The sequence below is a fragment of the Indicator indicator genome, chromosome 15 (assembly GCF_027791375.1).
Source record: "Indicator indicator isolate 239-I01 chromosome 15, UM_Iind_1.1, whole genome shotgun sequence".
In the NCBI taxonomy this organism is placed as follows: Eukaryota; Metazoa; Chordata; class Aves; order Piciformes; family Indicatoridae; genus Indicator; species Indicator indicator.
In genome coordinates, this window is record NC_072024.1 from 9,194,763 (window position 1) to 9,219,650 (window position 24,888).

The following is a 24,888-nucleotide window of genomic DNA, read 5'->3' on the forward strand; positions in this document are numbered from 1 at the left end:
CACATGCTCCTTCTGACACAGCACATGCACATACTGAGCAGCTCTTCACTGTGGCAGGAGTCAGGTAACAGTGCCTTTCATTCTTCTGTTTCTAAACTTCTGTCTTGTAAGGCCAAATTCAATTTGCTCAGTGCTTCCCACAGCACATTAAGATTAAGAAGTCTGGGGAACCATCCTGCTATGCCACTGTAAATTATCACAGTTGCACCAACTTTACCTTAACATGAAACGCCATGGAAGCGCTCAAGATTCAACAATGATGAATTTAACATGCCTGCTTCCACCAGCCTGATGTCAGCAGAGTTACAGCAATTTATGCAATACAAGGATCTGTCCTTTTCTCCTTATCAAAGCATTTGATCAAAATCAGTGACATGGAAAAAGACAAGCTTACTTAATTTGAGCAGGAGAATCAGGCTTGTCACTCTAACATCATAGGAAAAAGGGAGGTATTTACATATGGGTACTTGAATATTCTTTTTTATCTAGCTTCACAAAGATAACAGTAAGTTCATTTTCTTCTACAATAACAACTGGTGTGAAATGCTATGGAGGATGAGCATTTTCCTTTGCTCTTCCCTCCCTCTTTCCCTGTCCTTTGAAAAAGCAACTCCTTGAGATATTTCAAATCTTCATTAGCCACTTCTCCACTGTGACACCACGGTGGGAGGGAGCTTCTTCAACTCCCTCTGTTCAATTCTCCCTCAAGTCCAAAAGGAAAAAACTCTGTTCCTGATACAGCCTGACAAAAAGCTCATACTGCTGAATGCCACTGCCATGTGGTGTGACCTGCCAGCCACAGCAAGCAGCAGTTTCTACCCCATGCTGCAGTTCTCAAGCATGTCAAACCAACAAATGAGCTAACCGAGCAGTCACGCTCCTGAGGGTGCATTTTAAGAAAGGGGAAGCATTAATTCACTCACTCGGAAACCTGCCCTGTTCAAGAACTTGTTACTATGACAATTTAGAAGAAACTGCTATGGATAAGACTGATGAAACTTATTGATTAATTTTCTCTCAAGCTATGTTTGAATTTCAAGTTTTCTCCAAACAAAACCAGTTCATGTTGGTTTGTTAGCATTCCAGAGACTGCAGCAATGTGCTTCAGCAGTGAAGAAAGTTCCATGATAAATGTGTTCTCCAATCTGCATCTGTAAAGCAGCTATAAAATCAGAACAATTCATGCAAAATTTTTCATTATGTTTTTAAATATACTTATTTACATTTTAAATCACACATAGACAATATGAAATATCCTTCACTTAGACAGGTGGGAACAAGAAAACAGATGCATCCATTAAGCTTGAAACAATTCAATGAATTAAATAGTGCTTGGTGAATGCTTTGGTTTATGGATATAGCCCTTGCTTAAACTTACTTGAAAAAACACAGCCATGGCTCCTACTACCCTGTTTTCTAGAACTGCTGTTCCAAAACTGTCAAAGTCATCGGGATTGTAGAAGTAAATCTGCATCTGTAAAAATTAAAAACAACAAAATCACATTAGTGTTGATTCATACTGCTTTCAAATGAGGTAATGCATACAAGTCATATGTAAACCCAGCATTATGAATCTGAGATAAAGGAATTCTGCTGAACAATATTGTTTAACTAGCATCTTGATTAATAGCATGACTGCCCTGCTGGGACAGTAACCAGGGAACGGAGTCAATGCGATGCATTTTAATACCAAACCTAAGGATAAATAGTATGGTCAGTCTGTTTATATGGTAAGCTTTGTGCTTTTGGCCAGGATCTCTTCATTTCTTTGCTCATTGCAGGCTCATCTCCTCCTCTGTTAAATGTGCTAAACATATTTATCTTAAAAACCATAGAGAATTTTTGAAAAGGATTTCAATGTTTAGAGTAATTCCTTTACTCCTAAAGCAATTTGTAAGATAAAAGTCTGTCTCTGTAGCAATGCATTTTTATGAGCCTCTGATATTCAGGACTATCAGTTAGGGTCAGATTTCTCCCTGAGTTCAGTTAAATTTCATGACTTCTATTTCCAAAGCATTAGTATGCTGCAACATTTATGAGACAAACCCAGACATTTCGATGTCATTTTAGGATGAATAATATTAATAACTAGGCAAACCCAAAGTGAAAGCAGGTGAAAACAACAATTACCCCCAAACAGCAAATGTCTGCTACACAAATACAGAAGGACCAAGAAATAGCTTCCTTGATATGCTGTGCTGTTGAACAATTCCAGTTTGCTATACACACATGCCAAGAAAAAGGGCAACTCATAGAGGCCTGTGGGCACTACTGCTCTTAATTTCTTGTATGGTTCTTGTTCATCTTAATCCTAATCTTGTCCTGCTTGTCCAGCAGTTGTTCAACCTCTCCATTTCCAAAGAAGTCCTTAGTGCTAGTCCATCTGTATTAACCATGGTTTACATCCAAAACATGCAACGTGTTACACCACATAGCTGTGTACACATCCATAGAATCAGTTCAGGACTGGTAACAGTTGCTGTATGTGTGCTCTACACAAACAAATGAAATGCATGTGCCTGGTGGTAACAGCCAAGCACAAGAATTGGACTTTGCAGTGACGGAACTTGGGGCCATTCAGGGATGCTCCTGGATGGATTTCACAGTCCAAGCCAGCACTGCCATGTCCGTAGGAGCAACACTACTGCAGGATAGTTGACCAATGCATATGCTCACTCACACACATTGATTCTAGACAAAAAAATATCTGTTCCTGGCTGTGACACAGGAATGGACCCATCAGGCTTCTCTGCCACTGGCCTCTTGCCTGAACCTGTGCCTTTGCACCTGCGTCTTTGCTCCCCATCACCTGTTACCTGGCCTATCCAGGCCTGTCAAAGGATTACTAGGTGATAAGAAATAGCCACACCATGCACAGTTAAATGGAGACATATGGTCTAGTTGAGACGGTCCATGCCTCCCAACACACTGCTGGTCTGACCATTGCTCCATCCTGCAAGTGTGACCATAGACAAATGCTCTGCTGGCACCAGTAACTTCTTGGGGGCTGTTTGCCTTTTTGCCCAAGACTGTGCTGCATGACAAATCCTACTGCACTCACAAATTCAAGTGCCTTTCCATATTCTGAAACTGTGTGTATTGCCAGATGAAATGATACCCTTTTATCTTGCTCAGATATGTTACTACTCATATTTACTGATGCCCTGGCTTCTGACTGTATATATTTGCTGTAATGCATACCACCAGCAAAGTACCTATACATCTAATAAAACATCACCATATAAAGAAGAGGCCAAAATGAAGATCAGTCTCTTCAGAGGTAGAGGTACCTTTTTCAGCAGAGGATAAAATAAGATCACACTCCAAATGGCTCACAAAAAACCAACCAACCAAAAAACAGAGTAAAAACTGTCTGGCATTCACTTTAGTTTCATAAAATTTGAAAGCAATTTTCTACACCTATTCTGGCCTTCCTTTTCCCAGTACATTCACACACAAGAAAGTTGGTGGTGCCTCCAGGTTCTGACAACTTGTGCTTTGAAGAAATGTAGACCAAGGTACAGCCACTGATGTAGAAATTAGAAACAGTTTGTTTCAGGGAGATCACAAAACACTCACAAATTACATTTTATTCTCCTTTAAAACAAAATCTAAAATTAGGCACACCTTATATAAAACATTTCACTATATAGTCCTCATAGGAGTTTATGAAGAAAAGTATCACTGAGCAAGTTCAGCATATGCCAAAATCATTTTGGATCAATTCTGCTCCTGGCATTTTAAGGCAATTAATTTTTACAATACTCTTTTGGATAGCGGTGCAAAGGGCTTTGGTAAAAAAGTCCTTAATTCAGATCCCTCGCCTCAGCAGTGCAATTTCACAGACTAATCAAGAACCACACTCTGCCTTGATTACCATACACATTGAAACATTTTACCACTGCTCCCTGGTGTTTTTCCAGAGAGCGTGGTTCCTCTCTCTGCATCCATCAAGTCGAGGGGAACTGTCTTGTATGAAAAATTATCATCATCTGTCATACAGTAGCTTCCTTATGTGTTCATACAGCTAGAAGGAACATTTTAGGAGTAGAATCTCCCAGGAATGGCTATTATATAATTTACACATGCATTCACTGCAAAAACAATGTTAAGAAGATGGTAAAGTAACATCCTCAAAAATCCATGGTTCAGGATGCTCATAAAACCACACCTGGACACCTCTGAGCATTACTATTATGACAATTTTATAATTATGGGATCACATATTGTTCTCTTCCACAATACAATCTCATCTGTTCTCCCCAATTTCCAACAAAATGTAAATATATCTAATGTATTTTTGTTCTTCTCTACATAATATACCTAATACTGAATGTGTTTGTCAGTAGATGTTTAATGGAGCATTTTCCATGGATGGCATGATGGTCTTTATGAACAAATCGGGAATAAGACAGTTAACCATAAAATTAATTTCACTGCATACTTAAGTGGTCTAAACATGCCAGCAAATTTTCATTATTACTCCTTATTATATAATTAGTATATACAATATATGGTGCATTTTGCATATAAATTACTTTGTCTCTGCCTGGTACATACAAAGCAGGAGCACAGAACGCAACAAAGGAGCATTTAAGATGAAGAAGATGTGGATCTTCTTATAGCATGCTATCTGTGAAATGCAGAATGGAGCATCACCCAACCTTGCACATCCAACCTGAACTGTGCCATGGAATGAGTTCAGCACCATAAACACTGTTTCCTTGTACATTTCTGCATGAGATTTCACCATAGGCTCTATTTTCCATAATTTTAAAAAAGATATATATTTTTAAGGGCTCTGAATCCCTTAGCAATGGGAAAGCCTGAAATATCCACTGTAGCTTCTGTAGTGTGACACAAGCTGTCTGCAGTCAGAATAGTGTTCTATACGTCCCTGCTGATGGTGCTCCAAATAGCCTTCCTGGTGTCATAGGTCCCAGAGGGCATTAGAGTGCTGTTCTCTCTAGCACAATATACCAGATTTATAAGTCTTTCACATCTAGCCCTGTTACAACTAACAAGGCTGAGAAAGGCTGACATGGACCTCCTTAATCTCAGATGCGCAACACAGCGGTGCGCCTGTGTGTACCTTGTAAAGATCTACCATAAAAAGCATGTAGTGTCCAAGCAACCTGAAATTTTCAGTATTTTGATAAGGCTAAGATGAAACAATCTATCCCTAGTGACACAAAGGCACTTTTCTTGCAGGAACACTCTCCATCCTAAAATGGAACCAAGAACTACTGCAGCTACAGAACCTTACCAAGGCAGGGAGGAGGCAAGAGTTTGCCTTAATGGAAAAACTTCATGCTTTGACATTCTTCACACTAAAACAGTAGAATTGTTTTCACACAAACTTGAGAGAGATTTGCTGTACAGCACAGATTAAGCCTGAAAAAAAAAATCTCACTGAAGGGGAAAATCTTCAGAATGTTACAAGTGCCTTAAAACAGAGGATTAGAGAGAAAACCCTCACTCTGCCACAACCCAGAAGATAATTGCCAGTCACCCTATAAAACCATGTCATGTTTTCCAGTCAGTTCTGTCCAGGAAGATCCAGTGCCCAGCCATTTCAGTTTCCAAGCACTCCAGGCCTTTTTCCAGATGACAATGCTTACACAAATGAATACAGCACATACAGCCAACACTGAGTAATTTCCCAGCCCAGAGCATCTTTGTCAACACCCATCCACCATGCCCTGGGGCATGCAATCCCCTCCTCTTTGAGGTCAAGCCACTCTCTGCAGAAACACTTTTCTTCATCTGCATTCTTCCAATTTCTCCTGAAACCTGGTGTTATCCAGACCTGGCAAAATATCACACCCTGCTCTGTGCTTAAGAGATTTTGCCTTAAAATTGGGCTGCCACCACTCTGATCTTGTAAGGACAGGCTGTGCAAAATGTGCATGTGTATTACTGAGAAATACTGTCCACCAGAGATCAGCTCTGATTTTATTTAGTACAATTGCTTCTGAATGATTAAACCCTCTTTATGAAATGTCACTGGCTTGCAAAAACTGAGCCTGCTTCAAATGAATGAATTCTCCCCACCACCCATCTACAAATAGGCTTTCAGATACTCCTCCTCCACCTGGCAACACAGACATCCAGACAGAAATCACCATTCCTGTGCATAACATCTTTTTGCTCTTATTACCCCACTACAAAGACAGAAAGCTTACATCCAATACTATCAGGGCTAAATTCATTCAGCACTTATGAGAGAAAAGCCACAATAAGCATTTGATAGATCCCAGAAGATGTGAGTGAGTTCAAAGCAATTCTAAGAGACTGGAAACCAAGCAAGTACATTTTCCATAGACAGATGCCAAGTATTTTAAAAATAAATAATTGAGACTTTTAAATTGGGCTGCCATCACCCTGTGCAACCTCCTGCAGCAGATTTCTCTTCAGATTAAAAAATGAACAAAGGCTCATTGTGCTGTCACAGATGTGGAGTACAGAATATTCAATAGTATCAGGAATTCTGGTGGAAGGGAAAAGATCGTCGGAATTAGCTTTCCGCTCATTTCCTTCCAGCAATCCAAGGACTACCATGCAATTTAAAGCTAAAAAAAAAAAAAAAAAAAAGAAGAAGGGTTTGATAGCGCAGCCAATTTCTTGATGAATCAGGTGGCAAGAAGCAGAGGCAACAACAGCTATGTGGTTTATTATATCCTGCTTTAGAGACCGAGAAGTACTTTCACAAGAGCAAAACTCACAGGCACTGCAGGTAGATTGCAAACCTTTGCAGAGTGGTGAAACAAAAATTTTTCAAATGTTTGCTTTAAACGATGGAGTTAATCACTGAATATACTAATTCTTAATTAGTACCTCTGCTGCTTATATTGTAAGAATAAATTATTCTCAGCCACTTTTTCAACTGGATTTAAAAACCTCTCACACAAGCCCAAATCCTGTGCTAACACTATGAATCATACATGATTTTTCTTAATTGAAAGCTCCTATGTACTTACACTTCTGCTTTAAGCATGTGCATAGATTTTTAGCAAACTGGATGATGTGATCCATTTGGCTGGAATAAAAATGTTCTACAGACATAACGTAATCTTCACTGCAGCACTGAAAATTCAGAATAACTGTCCTGTACTCTGTGTGTTTACTGGAGTGTAAGATGTACACTGGGGCATTACAGCCTGATGTTTGACTTCTCATTATATTTTCCTTTAAAAACCCAGGAAATTTATCATTTATAACATATTGAAAATCTGCTTAGAAAGCTGACTGGGGAGGAGGGAGGGTGAATTGTGATGTTTTCCAGTTCTACTAGACCTCGATGTACTAACATGGAGTAGACTGCATTCATTTTAAAAGATAAAGTTGAAGAGGAGCAGATAATGGCATGTTTTTCCTGACTAGTCTATTATTCATCAGTGAATTTTTAACTATAGTTAGGCAGGTCCAGAGATGTATTTTGAATGTCATAACTCAGTATTTTACAGTGCCTAAAAGTGTGCTGGGTAAATTGCAAAACAAAGAGTCAGACAGGGTCTTTGCCCTAATGTAATTGCAATCTGATAATGAAGACAATGCTAGGCTGGAAAAAAAATGAAAGGAGTTGAAACAACAGGAAGAGCAAAGATCACGTAAGTGAAATAAAAGAATTAACTCAATTTAGACATTCACATCCCTTAGATGCATAGTAAGTTTCTCTTTAATCATTTTTAACAATAAGCATCAGTTATTGCTTTGTTGCCTACAAACAATGCAGTAAGTGCATCTGTGTTATTAGTCAAGCAATTTCATAGTTGTTTTCCACCTGAAAATTGGTAGTTGTTGCATGTTCTGCCTCTGACTCTGAGCAACATTTACAGCTGTGAGTGGTCCAGTAATAGCCAAGTAGGAACAGTGAGGCAACACGATGCCCATAGGAGTGCCCTGGGCTTCAATGCATTGTTGGATGATAGCCAGACCACTCAGTATCTTGAGTGTTAAGTCCTGAATGTTAAGAGAGAAGTACCTTGGCAAGCCTGAAACTTTCCTGATCTTTAGTGCCAGAAATAAACATCCCTTAGGCCTGCTCCCATCCCAAGCAAGAAAATCCATCTCATGTATACACCGAGTCATTACCAGTGAAGGCATATCTGATGCTAAAAGGTTGTATGTTGCATTCATTTGTAATTCAGTAATATGAAAATAACGGTTTCAGTGTTTATGCTTTCCATAACATGAAACTTTTTTCCAATTGCTTTGTACTCCAAGTAACAGCCATATGATTCACCATGAAATGAAGTCTGGAAAATCGTTTTGGATAAATGGAACTATAAATTCAATAGAATTTCCATGACAACATGGATTGCAACACTCCGCCACGAGTAAAATGTTATAAATCATTCAAAACCAACAAAAAATCAGCAGTAACTCTTCTCTTTCACAATACACAAGACCCCTGAATTATAGAGCTGTGGTTATTACCTCCCCACGCAGCACCTCTCATTTCTGATCCTCTTCCTTGTTGGAAGTGTTGTTTCATATCTAACCTCCTTCCAAACACTGAAAATTGTAATACCAACACTTTCAAACTACGATGTAAGCAAGACTTGAAGCATAATGAGCAGGAAGCTTGTTTTGAACCTTCCCTCCTTCTCTCATCTTCTAAAAACGTTTGAGTCTCTTCAGCCTGTGGTAATTATACCTGTGTATCCAGATACATCACAGCATCTTGTTAAGACTCAAAATTAGGTGGCTCTTTTTCTGGAAACATGGGTGGTACAAGTGTACGATAGGGTGTTCAGTCAGCTCGTAAAAAGGATGTGAACCACATGTCCAAGGGATGGAAGAGATCCAAAGGGAGAAGGAGGTTAAAATAGGGGAAAAAAAAAAAAAAAAAGAGGATAGAAGATTACACCACAGTGTTGCTCTTTTGTACCTCTCCATCAAAGGGTTCCTGACATATGGTATTTCACTTAAAGTCAAAGGATCTGGAATGAAGTGATTCCAGGAGAACCTGCACCGCAATTCAAAAATCACCGTGGCTGTTGCCTTCATGTCTGTGAGAAAAACCTTGGAAATACAAAGCTCCTTCCCTCTTGAAAAGACTAAGCACCTCATAAAACTAAGTGAGAAACAAATAGCTCAGTATTTTGATTTTTGGGTAGAAGTAGGAGTATTGCTTCCAAATTAGGTCATTTGATAACTTCAGATGAAGCATCAGCCTACTAGTTCTTGGACTGCAAAGGCTTCTCTGCCCAGACTACTAAAGAGTTTCTCCTATCTTGCATAAATCACTGCCCATCTCTGGGCCTGGCATCCTTGTGTGCAAACTATGCTCATTGCTCATCCCTCCCTTAACTGGATGTTTTCTGAAAAAAAAAAAATATGAAAGATTGGAAGTAAATGGGAATAATGACAATGAATTAAAACAGATGTGAAATAAATCCACATTTGCAGGGGTGCTGTGGAAAAAAACCCAACACTTCAGGGTTGTTTTTTATTTACTTGATATTGCAATAAGGAAGAATCACATGAGTAGCTCATGGAGACAGCAATATGTGCCTGCTAATACTGGTACCAGCTTCCAAACTACTCACATCTGACACAAGGCTGATGTCATAATTCAGTGCTGATGCTTATTGCAAGGTGCTGCATCCACATACCCAAGGGCATCTTCGCAGGCTCCTGGAGGTCACCTAGGGTCTTTCACTGGTCTTTGGCTACACTAACAGACTCTGACTCTTCCAGAGATGTTTTGGTTTATTTAATCAAGTAGTTCTGAGTCTCACTCCCAGCGGCACATTCTAAACCAGACAGCAGGAGCATGCATGCAGAGCATGCAGCGCTGATCCTCCCACTTCAGCAAGAGACAAGCTTTGCTCTCTAGAACTGTCCAAATGGAAAAATTAGAAGCACTACTTAGCTATTGGCAAGGGTGAAAAACTGAAACAGGCAATTTAGGAAGTGGCTAAGCACCAAATGCCACAGTAAACAAAAACAAGCCGGACGGACTGACTGTATGAACAGAATAGCTCTGAACTCAAACCAAAAGTGACTGTTTTAGATAATACCTTCATCTGTTTCCTGTGGTCTTCACACAAGAACTAAACAATACAAGAGAGAGTTTTTAACTTTGAAATGTCCAGACTGTCCATAGTTCAGCTTGCCTTTCAAGAAGCCATTTACTTTCTTAAACATCAAGAACTGCTTCTAGAATGGAGAGAACTGCTGGGATTTCCTAGCAGAAACACTCCAGTGCTCTTCAGGGAAAAGATCTGTACTTTAAAAATAAACCCTACAAAAGCACACTTTTCCTAGCATGTGTGATTAATACAATTTCATATACCATTCACTTTAAAGATGCACTAGCACAAGGATTCATTCCTCTGAGAGCTCACATCTTAGCACAAATTATTCTTTTTGTACTGTGGAATTCAGAATGTCCTGGGTGATTTATTTGGTTTTGTTTTTTTTTAAGCAGGAGAAGTTCCATGTGGTGTAATGATCTTCAAAATGCCTCAGAACAAATTTTGAGAGATATTTATAGTTATGTTGCATCTCTGGATTCAAAGCCATGCAGCAGATGGGGCACGGTTTCAGAAGCATTTTGCTGGGCAAAAGGCTATTCCTATCTCTGAGGGGATGTGAAATCCTCTGGGCTGCACACTTGCAGGGTTATTTTTATTTATGAAGTATATGGTCATTTACAGCAGAAAGAGTCCACAAGTAGAGTTTACTTGGAGGGCTTCACAATGGAGGGCAAAAATAGTGCGGGTTTTCCAATGTTTTGTAGAAGACACATCGATCTAAGGCAGCACTGTAATCCCAAAGATAAAGCAAGCAGGGTGCTCAGCAGAAAAGGTCTCAGTAGCTACTTGAAGATAACTGAGGGAAGGTGGGATAGACCTGCACTGGTGGGTCAACACCAGTTCTGCCACAGACTTTCCATTTGAATACAAGAGAGATTTTGCCAATGCAGCTGCTGAATGTGGATGTATTAGTTCAAGTTTCTCAACAGGGCTTAATATGCAAGAGAGAGTACACTATATCCTTTCTAGAGTTCAGGATCTCTTGAAAATTCCTCAAACTGAAACCCTTCCCCACCATGGGCTTCCTACCCAAATTGCATAGTCTCTTGAAAAAACTTGCATGCAATCTCTCTCTAATCTGCCTCTCATTTTCTACCATTCTTTACCCTTATCCTCTGTTTTACAGGAGTAGAAACTGAACTCTGCATACATCTGCAGTGCAGTTTTAAGAAATTTGTAAATTTCTTAAATTCTTTTTCAGCTACACAGGGTAGCTGAATACAGCAACTTAATGGCACCAGCTTCTGCATGAACATGTTTCTGCATAACAGTAACTAGTCACAAGAACTGGACTTCAGCACAATAAAGAAGCAAAATATTCAAGTAAGCTTCAAAACTGACAGGTCAAAGTGTTAGAATTTGTGTAGCCTTTTCAGGTTAAAATCTTTTCCACTGTCAAATACAATTGTTTAGATTAGAAAAAAACCTTTAAGACCATCAAGTCCAACCATCAGCCTAGCACAGCCAAATCTACCACTAAACCATGTCCCTAAATGCCACAGGTACATATTTGAAATCCCTACAGGAACAGTGATTCCACCACTTCCCTAGGCTGGCTGTTCCAGTGCTTGATAACCCTTTTGGTGAAGATGTTTTTCCTCGTATTCAACCTAAGTGTCCCCTGGTGCAACTTAAGGGCATTTCCTCTTGTCCTACTACTTGTTACTTGGGAGACCAACCTTCACTTCAATACAAGCTCCTTTCAGGTAGTTGTAGAGAGCAGTAAGGTCTCCCCTGAGCCTCCTTTTCTGCAGACTAAATGACCTCTGTTCCCTCAGCCGCTCCTTGTAAGACGTGTGCTCTAGACCCTTCACCAGCTTCATTGCCCTTCTTTAGACACGCTCCAGCACCTTAAACCCATTTGCCAACACATTCTGTAATGGTCCTTTGTTAAATGTCAAAGCTATTCTTCCATGCCTATGAAACAGAAACATAAATCTAACTCTTACCCCTCCCATTCTAACTCGCTGGTATCTGCCTGCAGATGCTGCGTTGAGACTCCCCTGCTGCTTGCTGGTGGCATCACCTCATATAACGTGAATAAACCAACATCTCAGCTTTAACACTTCTGATTTTTTAAAGGTCCATTGATGTTAAGAGAAAGAAAAAGAAAAAAAAAAAAAAAAGAAAGGATGTTGAAGTTTTTTGGACTCCTGACAAACACAACAGTGCTCTCAGACTGGCATTTTGAGTCCCAGTTTTACAGGCTTTGGTTCAGTACAGTTTTCAGCATACACTCTTTGTAGGAGGCATGCACATTTGTGTCCCTGCTCAGCCAGGCTCTGTGCCAACCTCATCCCATCCCTTTACTCTGCCTTTTAACAACAGAAATTAATCTCAAGCCAAAGAGTCACATTTCCACCCTGACTCACATTTGTGTGTGTCTGAAATCACCTATTCTGCATCAGCACCTCACATTTGGACAATTCACCTGGGTAATGGACACCACAGAAGTTCTGTGTTTCAGTATGACAGCTGCTGGCTTTGCTCCAGACTGTGAGTGTCTTTGGCTGTAGAAGTGCCCAACTAAATTAATTCTTGCTCATGCCACTATTGTCCCAACTAGTCCAGACACTTGGTTTGTGCCTGCAACCATGAATGGAAACTGAAAATGCTGCAAGACAGTGCTGCCTCTCCCTGTCAGAGAGCATTCCACATGCTGCCTGGGGCTAGGGCTGGGGCTGTGGTGGGCAGGGAGGGTATCACCTGTGATGCAAAACCTTGCTGCAGTAAGTGTTACCAGTACTTTCAGCTCCCCTGGCATTGTTCTGTCACAGTATGAAATGCCTCAGTGGAACATTTGAAATATGAGAGTTACACAAGCAAAGTCTTTATCATAAATCTGATAATTAACTTGCATAACTAATTTCCCTTTTGGCAGCAGGCATAGGTTGGAATAAATAGTCTATTTAATACTTACTGAGAGGAGACTCCTATATTTCATGTTTACTTTAAGCAAGTACAAAAAAATCTAGGGACAAAGGGCCTCAAAGAGTCAAATTCCTTGCAATTCCAACAGAGTGCCCTGAATAATACATAAAGCAGCTACGCTCTTATCCCTAAAACCACAGGTGTGAACCAGATGTCATGCTTATCTTCTCTTGAGATTACAGCAAACAATTGCACACCTTCAGAATATAAAGTAAGCTTTGGATCAAGAAGCCTGAAATATATTAAAAGTGTGGCACTGAAGTTTAAAATTCAAATATTCACCTACAAATCACTGATTCATTTAAGAGCCTGTTTGTAGCCTGTACACTATAAAAGTTGCATTTTTTTATTTAACCTTTTTCTAACAAGATATATTATGAATCACAAATCTGAGATAAAACTGCTTGCATAAATCTCAGTCTTGGTCAGCAAGGTATTGCCAAACAGACTGTTCAAATATACCACCATGTATTTAAAATAAACCATGGCTCAAGGAACAGAATTAAAGTTAAAGCCTTGATCTAAACTTTAAACTTTCCTATTATTGTAACAAAGGTTGAGAAAAAAGTGAGTGTATGCTGCACTCAAATATTGAAAGGAGATGAACCCCAGAATGGCATCTCAAAGTGAATTTTGAAGTTAACCTACTATACAGTCAAAAGACATGATGCAAATGGTGCCCACACCACAGAACCTTGATGGTAACCAACCACCCAAGAGTGCAGAGCCAGAGGATATTTCAAAACGTCCCGTTTCAAGAACATAATCATTTTTTCCATCAGCAAATGTCAGTGTTTGTTCCTGGGGGCATTTCAGAAAAAGAACAATGAGGTCCTCCTCACCAGATGCACAAAATAATTATGCCCCAGCATGTTTTAAAGGTCATGCTCATTTCACAGTATTTTCTCTAATGACCTAGGTCCCAGCACCACCTCCTGACTCCTGTGTCAACACCTCAGGAGCAGTAGTGCTTGCTGCAGGGGCTAAGAGTCTGTTCTCTCTGATAGCTGGTTCATGTCCTATTGCAGTTTTACCTCAGCTTTCCTCTTCCACGCTGGCTAGCTTCATTCTTTAATCCAGCATGCCTGGTTTCCTTCCACAGCATCCCCTGTCAAACATTCTCCAAAGGCTGTTAGCATCTAATGCTAACGCTTCACTAAGAGAAGTCTTCCAGGTAAGTTTATGACAGAAATATTACAGGTTTGTAATTAGAGCCCTGCATAAAAAAGTCTCATGTTTACTCAGTAATACCCATATTCACTTACTAAAAGCATGCATCTCACTCTCATAGCTGTAGAGAGAAGGTGGTGAATGCGACCTAGATCAAACAGCTGTAATATCATCTGCTTGATCTTGAGGGAGTTGAACTCCCCTGGTCATATAATGGTATTCATCAATGACCCAGAACCTCATCCTGCCCTCCAGAAGCAGAGCCTGTGACTCCAGGGGGAAAAAAGCAACCATCATCTTGGCTCACTCATGTTAATAAAATGGAGTACAAAGAGTCACAAGCTAAGGTGTTAACATGACCCTGTCTGTAATGCTGAACAGTTCAGCTTGGCTTGAGTTGAGAGCACAAACCCAGGCTGCTCAGCTCCATGGCAACACTAATGATTTAAACATCTTTATAACCTCTTAAAGATATAGGATAAAAGTTAACAACAGTACAGAAAAATAAAGAATTTAAAATTCAAACAATTAAGTCTTTGAGTGTCACCATATGCCTTAGCCCTATCTCTGTTAGCAAATAGGTTTTTCTTAGTCAACTTTTGGATGGTATTAAAATGTGGCAACAAATATTCTTCAGAAAAACAGATAAGATAGGATACAGTTAGTTCAGATTCCAGTCCTAATTTCTGCAGAAAAAAAAAAAAAAGTAACAGCAAAGAGAAAACAAATGCACAGACAGATAGTGCAGCATCTGCAACTGATACTTGCAACTTCATTACAGCAGAAAAGAGGCAGTGGAAGTGGCTGTTATCAGCCCCTCCAACACCTAGTAACTCCCATCAGGTGGCACAGGGCAGCTTTTCCCTGCCTCACCAGTCATGGGATTGCAGAAGCACCGTGAAAGGGAGTGTGTCTGAACTCACTGTACCAGGCTTGTATTACACAGAAGGAAGAAGGAGATAGGAAGGAAAGCAAGGCAGATGGGGTAAGAAAAGGACAAAAAAAAGACGAGCTGCATCCATACCTCACACCCCAAGGGGCTGTTGAGGATTTAGGTGAAGTCAAGTGGCAGCTCTGGTAGCTTCCCACACTGCTGCTCTGAGCAGGTCAAAACACTTTCAGGATCGTGACTTTCTTCCCAGAACACCCAATCATGTGGTGGTTGGTATCCTGGTATTACAGGGTCCCAGGATCCCAGGAGATGATGACATTGCAAGCAATATATTTTATCTCCTTTTCTTTATCAATACATCACCTGGTCCTTTCACTCACAAGAACGTCCTTACATGGACTGCCAGCCAAGAGCTATGGGTGGCATAAGCACATCCATTAATTATATTCACCAGTAATTTACAGAGCACCTTTTCTGATCCACTCCATTCATTTCTCATTTAAGCATATACCTTGGAAAGCATCTCAATGCTTTTAAGATCATTTTGATCTACCCTCTTTTTGTAGAGCTTCTTACAGTGCCACACGCTGATCTTGTCTAGAGCCATGCTGCTGTGGATGTTGTCTGATACTCAAGGCTGCATTAATATAGCTCTGGAGAGCCCCTGTCAAAACACTTGGTGCACTAGGTGCATCTGACTATCCTGTCTCAAGTACCAAGCACTAAGAGAAAGTAAAAACAAGACAGTGTGTGTTTAGATGGACAGACAGCAATCATCCCAGAGCTACATCCTTGCAGCTTCCAGCAAGTCTCAGAGGCCCTTCTGAGGTGAGAGGTACACAATGACTGTCCTTTGACTGGTTTGTCTAAAACTCCATTAAATCTTCTTTCCAAGATTTATTTGCTGCTGACAACTAGCAGATATTTTCACTAGGGAGTTTACAATTCATGTACTTTGAGGAAAAGTGTTTCTTTCTGTTGAATGTGCACCTTCTGTCTTGTTGAGCTCATATCCTTAGTTATAAGGTGAAGCATAGCAAGTAACATCTCTCTAGCTTAAGATTTCACAATGTACCCTGAGTCACCTTTTCCAAGATGAGAAGTCACAACTGTGTAGCTTCTTGTCTCATGGAGGATGTTTCATATCACTGAATCATATTTTTTGGACATACAAAGGGGATCCTACAGGAAGGCTGGAGAGGGACTTTTCATAAGGATGACTAGCAATAGGACAAGAGGGAACGGTTTTAAGCTGAGGGAGAGTAGGTTTAGATTGGATCTTAGGAAATTCTTCAGTACAAGGGTGATGGGACTCTGCAATAGGCTCCCCTGGGAGGCTGTGGATGCCTCCTCCCTGGATGAGATCTTGAACAGCTGAGTTTAATTGTGGTGTATCCCTGCCCCACAGCAGGGAGGTTGGAATAGATGATCTCTAAGGTCCCTTCCAACCTAAGCCATTCTGTGAAAGCATTTTTGCAGTCAGGCAATCAGAACTGCCCAAGTCATATGTCCCATGGAGTAAAGATTTTTCCTGTTGCTTGTACTCATTTCCTAATAATTTCAAATCTTCTTGTTGGTCTTTTTTGCCACTGCTGAGCACTGAGCTCATATCTTCAGACAGCTAGGCATAAGGACTCTGGGAACACTCTCTTGAGTGGCAGTAACTAATTTCATGTTCATTACTATATGTGCAAACTTGGCGTCTTCTTTTTAATGCAGTTAAACTAGAAAATGAGATTTATATGATTCTGCTGTGTCTGTGTATCTGCATCTGACATGTCAGCCCCTTGTGATAACTTCAGAGCACATTGACCAATTTCATCAAAACCTGATTGCTCATTCAGGTTCTCAAAGACTTTACACTCATGCAAGTTAGTTTATAATTAAGGGGAGAAATTCAAGACAGACCCAATTAGTTTCACAATTATGGATCAAATATTGAAGACTCTCCCTGTCCTCTTTCACAAAGCACTTCATCATCATGCCTAGCAAGGGCAGAACCACTTAAGCCACTGTCAGGTTCCCCCCAAACTCAGCAGTGCTGTACACAGGTAAGGTGAGGCTTTTTTTGACTTGAGAGGTCTGCTGCATTCATTTCTGCACTTGGGGATGTACCAGGTCACAAAATGTACCTGCTTGCTTTTACTCAGTGGGACTGACATCAGTGGGTGTGGATTCCCATGAGTCACTGAGAAAATACCAGCATTTGGATCTAAGCACATATAATATTAATAGAAAACTACAATCCTGTTAAATATTGAAATATGGTAACTTTAATCATAAAGCCTCCTAGTATTTAAATACTTCAGGCACTGTAGACATTTATACAACTAGCAGTAGATGTATTTTCAAATAGATACTTCTGAGTAATTATCCTCTTGAGACAGCACCAATTGCTAAATAATGCCTCAGTTTAAGAGCACGTAGCTCTTAAAAAAATGAACAATTCTAGGGACTATTAAATCTCTCAGAAACATAACAGAGATGGTGATAAATACCTTATACTCCATTTTAGTCTTCATGTGGATGAGGAATAGGTCATTTTTGTCCTCACCTGGTAGCTGGACTTCAAAGACCACTCCTTAGAAAATTACAGGGCAGCTCCTCCTACTTGCTCTACCAAGGCAGGGTATACAAATTGGTTCTTCCAGACATCAAAAAAGGTTCCTTATGAGCAAAATTAGTAGTCAGACTCATGGAGAGAGCTCTCTTAGCACAACATATCAGAGGAAGAATAACTGGATGGGATAGCTGAGTGGGAACTCCCGAAAATGCTATAATTCTTCTGGATTAACTGGTGAGGAATAACTGCTTTGTTCTTCCAGAACATCCCTCTGTCATTCCAGGGAAGAATTGCTGAGCAGACAAATACAGAGAACCGAAGAAGAATTCAATCCAAACTCCTGCCAGTGAATCATATGACTGGGGAGACAGTTTTCAGATGTACCTGATTTTATGTAATATAGAAACCTGAGGAATATCAGGAAAATGCAGACCTCTCGTTCACATAAAAAATGCTGGCTTTTATTCATGTTCCCTGAAGATGTTTTTCCTAAAACTCCACCTGGTTGCTTGTTACTTACTGCTAATAAAAAAGCCTAGGGAAAGAAATTTGCATTCTGTGGTCACCAGAGATCTGTGAATAGAGGAATTCAGATTGTCACCGAATAGAGGAGAAGGTTGCCTTTTCACAGTCAAGACCAAAAAAATGGAAGCAAAAGGCGTAAAAACCTTGCTTCCCCATCCTGACACTATTTGAACTCTCAGGGGCATCCAGAACCCTTCAGAGATGACAAGCTCTCCAAAGCAAACCATGTCAGACTTCATGCTAGTTCACTCAGTGTCCCAACTTCATTGTGTACCATTGTGTCTCAACTTCACTGTGTTATCAATAATACACAGAAGAGGCCGTTTCCATTTATGGAGAAAGAAGAAGCAAAATTTACTGCAGTTAAGCCAATTTGTAGCAGCTGACTGTCTGGCCCCTGGCATCAAGTAGTTTCATCATCATCTGACAGTGTGTCCTGTACTTAATTCTGCTTTGAATGACGAATGAAAATGAGATGAATGATTTGATAACTTGATGATCAAAAGTTTGCATTGTACTTTTTTCCTCATTAGAAAAAGTTACATGAAAAAAAAAAGAGAAAGATTAATACAGAAGTGCCAGGTTTTAAGCAATGATTGAAGACTTTACATAAAAAAGCTCAAAAAGCAAGGACAGTGTAGTATTTTTAGGTGTGCAATAAAACATAGCGTTTTAACATATATATATGTCACTTTGGGTTCAGTGTGTGATAAATTTCCATTAGCATCTCGCTGACAATTGAAGCCTGGCTGAATACTAAACAAAGCCACGTGGCTGTTCTGCTGAGCCCCCTTGTAGAATAGAAGAAAGGGCTGAGAAATACAGGAAAAACAGTCTATGTGTGAGGTTCAGTCACAAACACTTCTTGTGTGGCCACAGGAATAGAAACAGAGGGATAAGGCCACCCAAGAGCACACTCTTACTGCATGATGTCATGATGTGTCCATGACCTAAATGTGGCCTTCACCTTGACCTTGCAGAGTTTCCCTCCAAACAGCTCTATTATATCTAACCTCAGTTTCTGTGGGTCAGTAAGATGTCAAGAGAAACAGAAGCAATAGCTCCATGTCTTCCCATCCTGAAATGCAATAAATGCCTAAGATAAATTTTCAGAGCCTTACATAGAAGAAACTTCTAGAGCTGTGGTGCTGAGACCTTCTGGAATGAAGCTCTGGTGTAAGCTGGTACAGGTGAAGTCTCCTCTGGACACTCTCTTACAATTTCAGTTAATGATGGTTCACTAAGAAAGGATATGAAGGAGCATTGTGTCCTTAATAAATACAGTGACTTCATTACTGTGAAGTCTGGATGCACCCTATGAGCATTCAGACCTGTGATTTCTGTAGCTACAGGTCAACCCTTAGAAAACCACACTCCCATCTGTAGATGTTCAAAAGCTGGGAACACTAAGCCTTCACACCAAAAAAATCATGCTAGCTATAGTATGTGATACCAAATTTAATCTTCTAGGCAAATGCAGGAGTGTTCATGGAAACATACTGAATGCTGCCTCTATTAAATTACCTTTTCAGAATGTAAAGCATTTGACCAGTGCAAGCTGACAAGTGCCAGATGAATGCCGTAAGTTATACAGAAAGTAACATTGCACAATCCATAGGCGTAAGCCTATTATCTAAATTGTATCATGTAGATATTCCTTTTTCACCCACACACAGATTAAAATAAAAAGTTAAAACAGTGCTAAGAGACAGGGATTATATCTTAGAAGTTGGATGCTGAGAATAAAACCAAGTTAATGAGAGTGAGGGCTCACTGCAGGAGGCTCAGTCTGAAACCATCCGTTTGGAAACTACTCAGAACTAGGGCAGCCTCCTTGCTTTGGTGCTCATGCAAGATTCAGCCCAACAGACATGGAGCCTCATTCAAAAGATCCTACAACTGCAGCAGCCTGCAAACCACAGGACTTCTGCATGGTATTTTCAGCTCAGATAAATGATCCTTAAAAAAGAGGCAAGAATTACTTGGATTTTGCCTACCTAGACAGACAAATATTGGGGGGAAGAAGATTTAAGGAAGACCTAATGCATAACAAACTATTGAAGTCGACTTAACTTTGATGAGATTTCCTCCTCCTTCCTTCCACATCACAGCCCAATATCAGTCACATACAAATCTGAGTTTGTAATCACTATCATCTTGCTCCTTTCCATGTTAAGAGCAGCAGGGTATAAATAAGGATGAAATTTCCTCAACAATAATAATGTCAGGTATTTTACTAAATCCATGATATAAAGAAATTTCACCCACTGTTAGATCCTTGTTCCCACATGAAAAACTTTGCTGTATCTCACCAAGAAATAGCAGTTATATGCATATGGTTCAGACCTTCCAAATAAATAAACACACACATACACCCACAAGCTCAAGGAAACAATAGATTCTTTTTCAGCAGGATTCTGTGAAAAAACAATGTCTATTCCCCCTGAAATGTGTGAAATTACAATAACTGATTTTCAGAGCACTGCATTCTACTTATAGAAAAGGAAAAATTTTAGCTGTTTGCAAACTAGTTTTGACCAACTTCCAAAGGCCTTTGTTAATGCTGATCCCCAGAGAGGATGGAGATAATGCAGGAATCTTGACTGCCACAGAACAAATCGATACTTTAACATTCTTACCATGATATTGTTGATCCAGACCTCACAAAGAGCCACCAGGGAAGTTAGCTACAGCATATTCTATAATTTTAAACCCATCACAAACCAAGATAAAGCTGTATACCTGTTATTTTGGTTGGTTTTGTCTGCATTTTCCTAGCATATTTCACAGATTGGCATCCTTGTAACTCTAGGCTTTTAAAAAAGCAGCACACCAGGCAGTGATTTCTTTGACCAGATCTTAACTCCTCAGATTCCAAAATTTAGCTTTTCTACCATCTATAATTATTAGGGACAGAACTGAAATTAAGTTGTCAAGTGACAGAAATGGGCTCTCTTCCTCCCTTCCCCTCTTCTCCAGGATGGATGCTATTCATTTAAACCAGGTCTGTACACAAGACCATCTAATCTGCTGAAACCTCAGTGAGACCTGGCAGTACCTCTACTGGAAAATAGTTCTAAAATTAATAATAATAAGACCTTTCAGTTTAACGCCTTGGCTATCACAGATACCCAATGGTGCACTTTACACAAGTCACACTCGGACAGCAGCAGAGGAGACAAGAATTACAGTAGATTCCTCACTGCCACACAAACACAGACACTTGAAATGCAGTTGCATACCAAACAGCAAATTTTATTTCACAGTGCATTCTGTTTCTGTAAGGCTTCATCTCAGTCTTTGCTCATACAAAAAAATCCTAGGACAGTTCAGTAAGAGCAAAGGCTCCTTTTCTCTTCTATCTATGCAGCTAAAAATTAGTTGAGGCTTGTCCAAGGATTGCAAAACTGAAGTGACAGGGCACCACTTTTGACCCACTGTTTTCTACTAAGTAGGAAAAAAATAATTAATGTCTTAATTTGTTCCATTCCAATTAATTATAATTCAATTTGGCAAGCCCTAATACAGGAAAATGTCTTACTTTCCCATCTTGAGAGTTTTTAGAAGAATGTGAGACTTTATGATCGATGGAAGCTTCCAAGCTTTTCAGTAGTGGATACTGTAACATTTTCCTTAGATAAATTATATCCCCAGTGCGAAAATGTTAGTTTTAATGAAATGAAATAGCCTTAATTGGTTGTGATGGGAAGTAAACCCTGAGATAAACATTGCATAAATAATTCACATCCTTCCATCTGGGAAACTTCTTCCAGAAGTGCAAAGTGTCTCCAGTCTGAAATGCAATACACATCATATTAGCAGCAACTAAAAAAAATGCAAACATCTTCCAAAACACTGCATCTGGAGTGGAGAGCATCTGCTCTCTGGAGCTGAGTGTGTATTTTAAGACATAGTTTTACAAAGTTGGTTTTTTTTTTTTTTTTCAATCTAGACTAGAACATTTTATCCTAGCACATGGTCTTCCACAGAACCGGTCTCCACTGTAACTGGATCTATCTGGGGAAATTCACATTTCCCATACTGCCATGTAAAACTCTTTCCTCTCTTTTTATTTAAATAGTGTTGTGGCCAAGGCAGCAGCCAAGAGATATTTGGAGATTGAGCTGTAGCATTTTTCATACTAGATTACCACATATGACCCTGATACTCTTGCATCTGCACTTACTGCTTGTCAATTTTAACAGTTGGTCTCCTGTTCAGTAACAGCTTCAGGACAACTTTCCCCCTAAGGATTTGCTGTCAAGATTCACTGCTGGTAAAGGCATTCAAGGTGGGCCCCCTTGTTGTAAGAGAAAATACATTTGATTGTAAATTCTCTGCAGAATTTGAGGCAATTACTGCACCCTGCACAAAAAAAAAAAAAAAAAAAAGGTAGGGGAATGGGGGACACAAACAGTGAACCACAGAACTCATATACACTCCCTGATTTGATGCTATAACTTCCACTATGAAGGACATAAGCAACCATAGCTTCTATGTAATGATCTTCTGGGTGTTCTGCAAGTGAAATCTAATAGCACATCACAAATTGTTTTGTTTTGATCACATCTCTTATTTAGGAGATGTGCTACTGACTTCCCCTGTGTGCCTGAAGGAAACTTGGATGTTTGTGCAAGCCACTAAAAGCAGAGTTTTTCTTTAAAGGAATTATTCAGGAAAGATTCCAACCAATAGTGTTGATTGAAAACATGAATATGTGGAAAAAAAAGAAAAACAACACCTCTGAAGTGAAAACATCCTATCGATAAATAATTTTTTAAACATATATATTTAAATCAACAATAATATTCTTAAAAAGGGAAACTGCTAGAGACATACCTTTTTTATCCCCTGCCTATTATACAAAATAAATATGGAAGCATAATGAAAGAATATGTTATGCTTGCTTGTGCTCATTGTCACGATTTTTATAGGACCAAATCAAACAGACAATGGAAATGAGTTTTGCAGTTTCACTATGCCTTCTGGTTATCAAGTGATAAGTTCCTAGCTGATGACCATTTTTTGGGGGGGTCTTTTAATGAAGGCTTCAAAACAAGCAATTCCAACACACACAGTGAAACTTTTAAAAACAGATTTTCTTCTCTCTGCAAAAGCTTACAAGTGACTGCACTTACAAACAAGACAGGAGAGAATTTTTGGTGAGGGTTCAGTCAGATTTTTTGCTTTTCATACAGTAAAGCGCAAGATATTCTGGGACAGGACTCAAATGGCAGAGTTTACTAAGTCTACTATGCTTAAAAGGTTTCTCCAGGCTTGGGCAGCCCTTAAACCTTAACACAGAGAAGTGCTACTAGCTGAGTCACAGATCATTTAACAGGATTTTGCACTGTTTCCAGAGAGCCACAAGCAACACTCACAGCTTTTTATACCTATCAAACAACATCAGAAAGGTGCTGAGACTCTCCACCAATAGAAGACTATGAAAGTCAACACGGATTTGTTATGCCAAGACATTCGGCTTTCTCCCACTAAACCCCATGGAGAAAGGTACCTTAGACCACCTGAATTTTCACCTGTTGCTCTATGTAATTAGCAAAAAGCATGGGAAGTGGGAAAGACAGGAAAATGTGCTTTTCAAACCACAACAGTGAGTCAAGGTGTCTCAGAACCAATTAGAAACAGCAAGTTCATGTTTTGAAACTGCCTCAGTTCTGCTTGGTGACATCTGTATTAAAACAAGTTGCTGAGAAAATATCTGCATGGAGCCTCTTCTAAGTTTCTTCATTCTGAAAATCTAAATCTTCAACTCCCAGAGCTGCTCAGCAGTTTCAAAAGAAAAGAAAAAAGGAAAGAAAAGAAAGAAGCCTTCCACACTCAGAGTAATTCTGAAGAAAATCCCCAAACCACAGAACAAAAATCGCTTAGAACTTACATTTAATGTTGCAGGCTATTCAGGAAATACAAAATGGGTTTTTTTAAATGTTTAACCATATAAAGAGCGACTGAGAAAGCATTTCTTATTAAGCATTTTTACGGTTACAGCTACTCTGCTGCTGAAAAAGCAACTGCTTATAAAAATAAAGCTAATATTTATGGGCACTATAGCTCAGGAAGGGACCTCTTTTATAAGACATTTAGTGCAGCAGCCATTGCAGCTGAATCATGTTATTGCACAAAAATGAGTGTTTTTTTTAAACCCAGGCTAACATTTAACAACTTTAAGTAAATGGTAACTTATGAAATTAACTTTCAACAGTGCTAAAACCCAGAATAGCAAGGACCAAATCTGTGAGACATTGATCATCCTCCCACTGCAGAAGTGCTTTCGGTGGGGCTGAAAAGTAGGGAACATTGTGACCACCACAAAAGGGGATGATTTATAGAACTGTGCAGACAATTAATGAATTACTGTGCACAGGACACCTCTCCTTGAGTGGCTGCAACCCTGGCAAGTTCAAAACTCCCCTCGTCATTACTCTCCCCCCAGTATCAAGCTCTGGACAGAGCACATCTTGTCTTTATAATCATTATGAAGTCAGCAGGAAAACACCCCACCATCCCTCTTCCCCAGGAATTACGTCCTGATGTTTTCTCTCTTGCTAACTGCTGGCAGCCTCATTTGTGAAAACTTCTGTTCTACAGCATTCATTATAGACAGACCCAATTACAGAAGTAGAGACCTAGATGGCACGATCTTTAAAGCACAAGTTCAAGGTCATACTTTAATTCACCCAAAGTCCCCAAGATGATTATTTTACAACGTATGCACTAATCAAAGCCATGCTTTAGGATTTGGC

The 24,888-nt window shown here is 39.7% G+C and overlaps 1 protein-coding gene across 1 annotated transcript in view; it reads right to left on the reverse strand.

Annotated features, from left to right (window-relative positions):
• PTPRG (protein tyrosine phosphatase receptor type G) overlaps positions 1–24,888 on the reverse strand; it is a 413,314-nt gene that overhangs the window by 140,106 nt on the left and 248,320 nt on the right. The window contains exon 5 of the mRNA XM_054387705.1: positions 1,379–1,474. Coding sequence (XP_054243680.1) covers positions 1,379–1,474 — 96 coding nt within the window. The remainder of the gene's footprint in view (positions 1–1,378; positions 1,475–24,888) is intronic.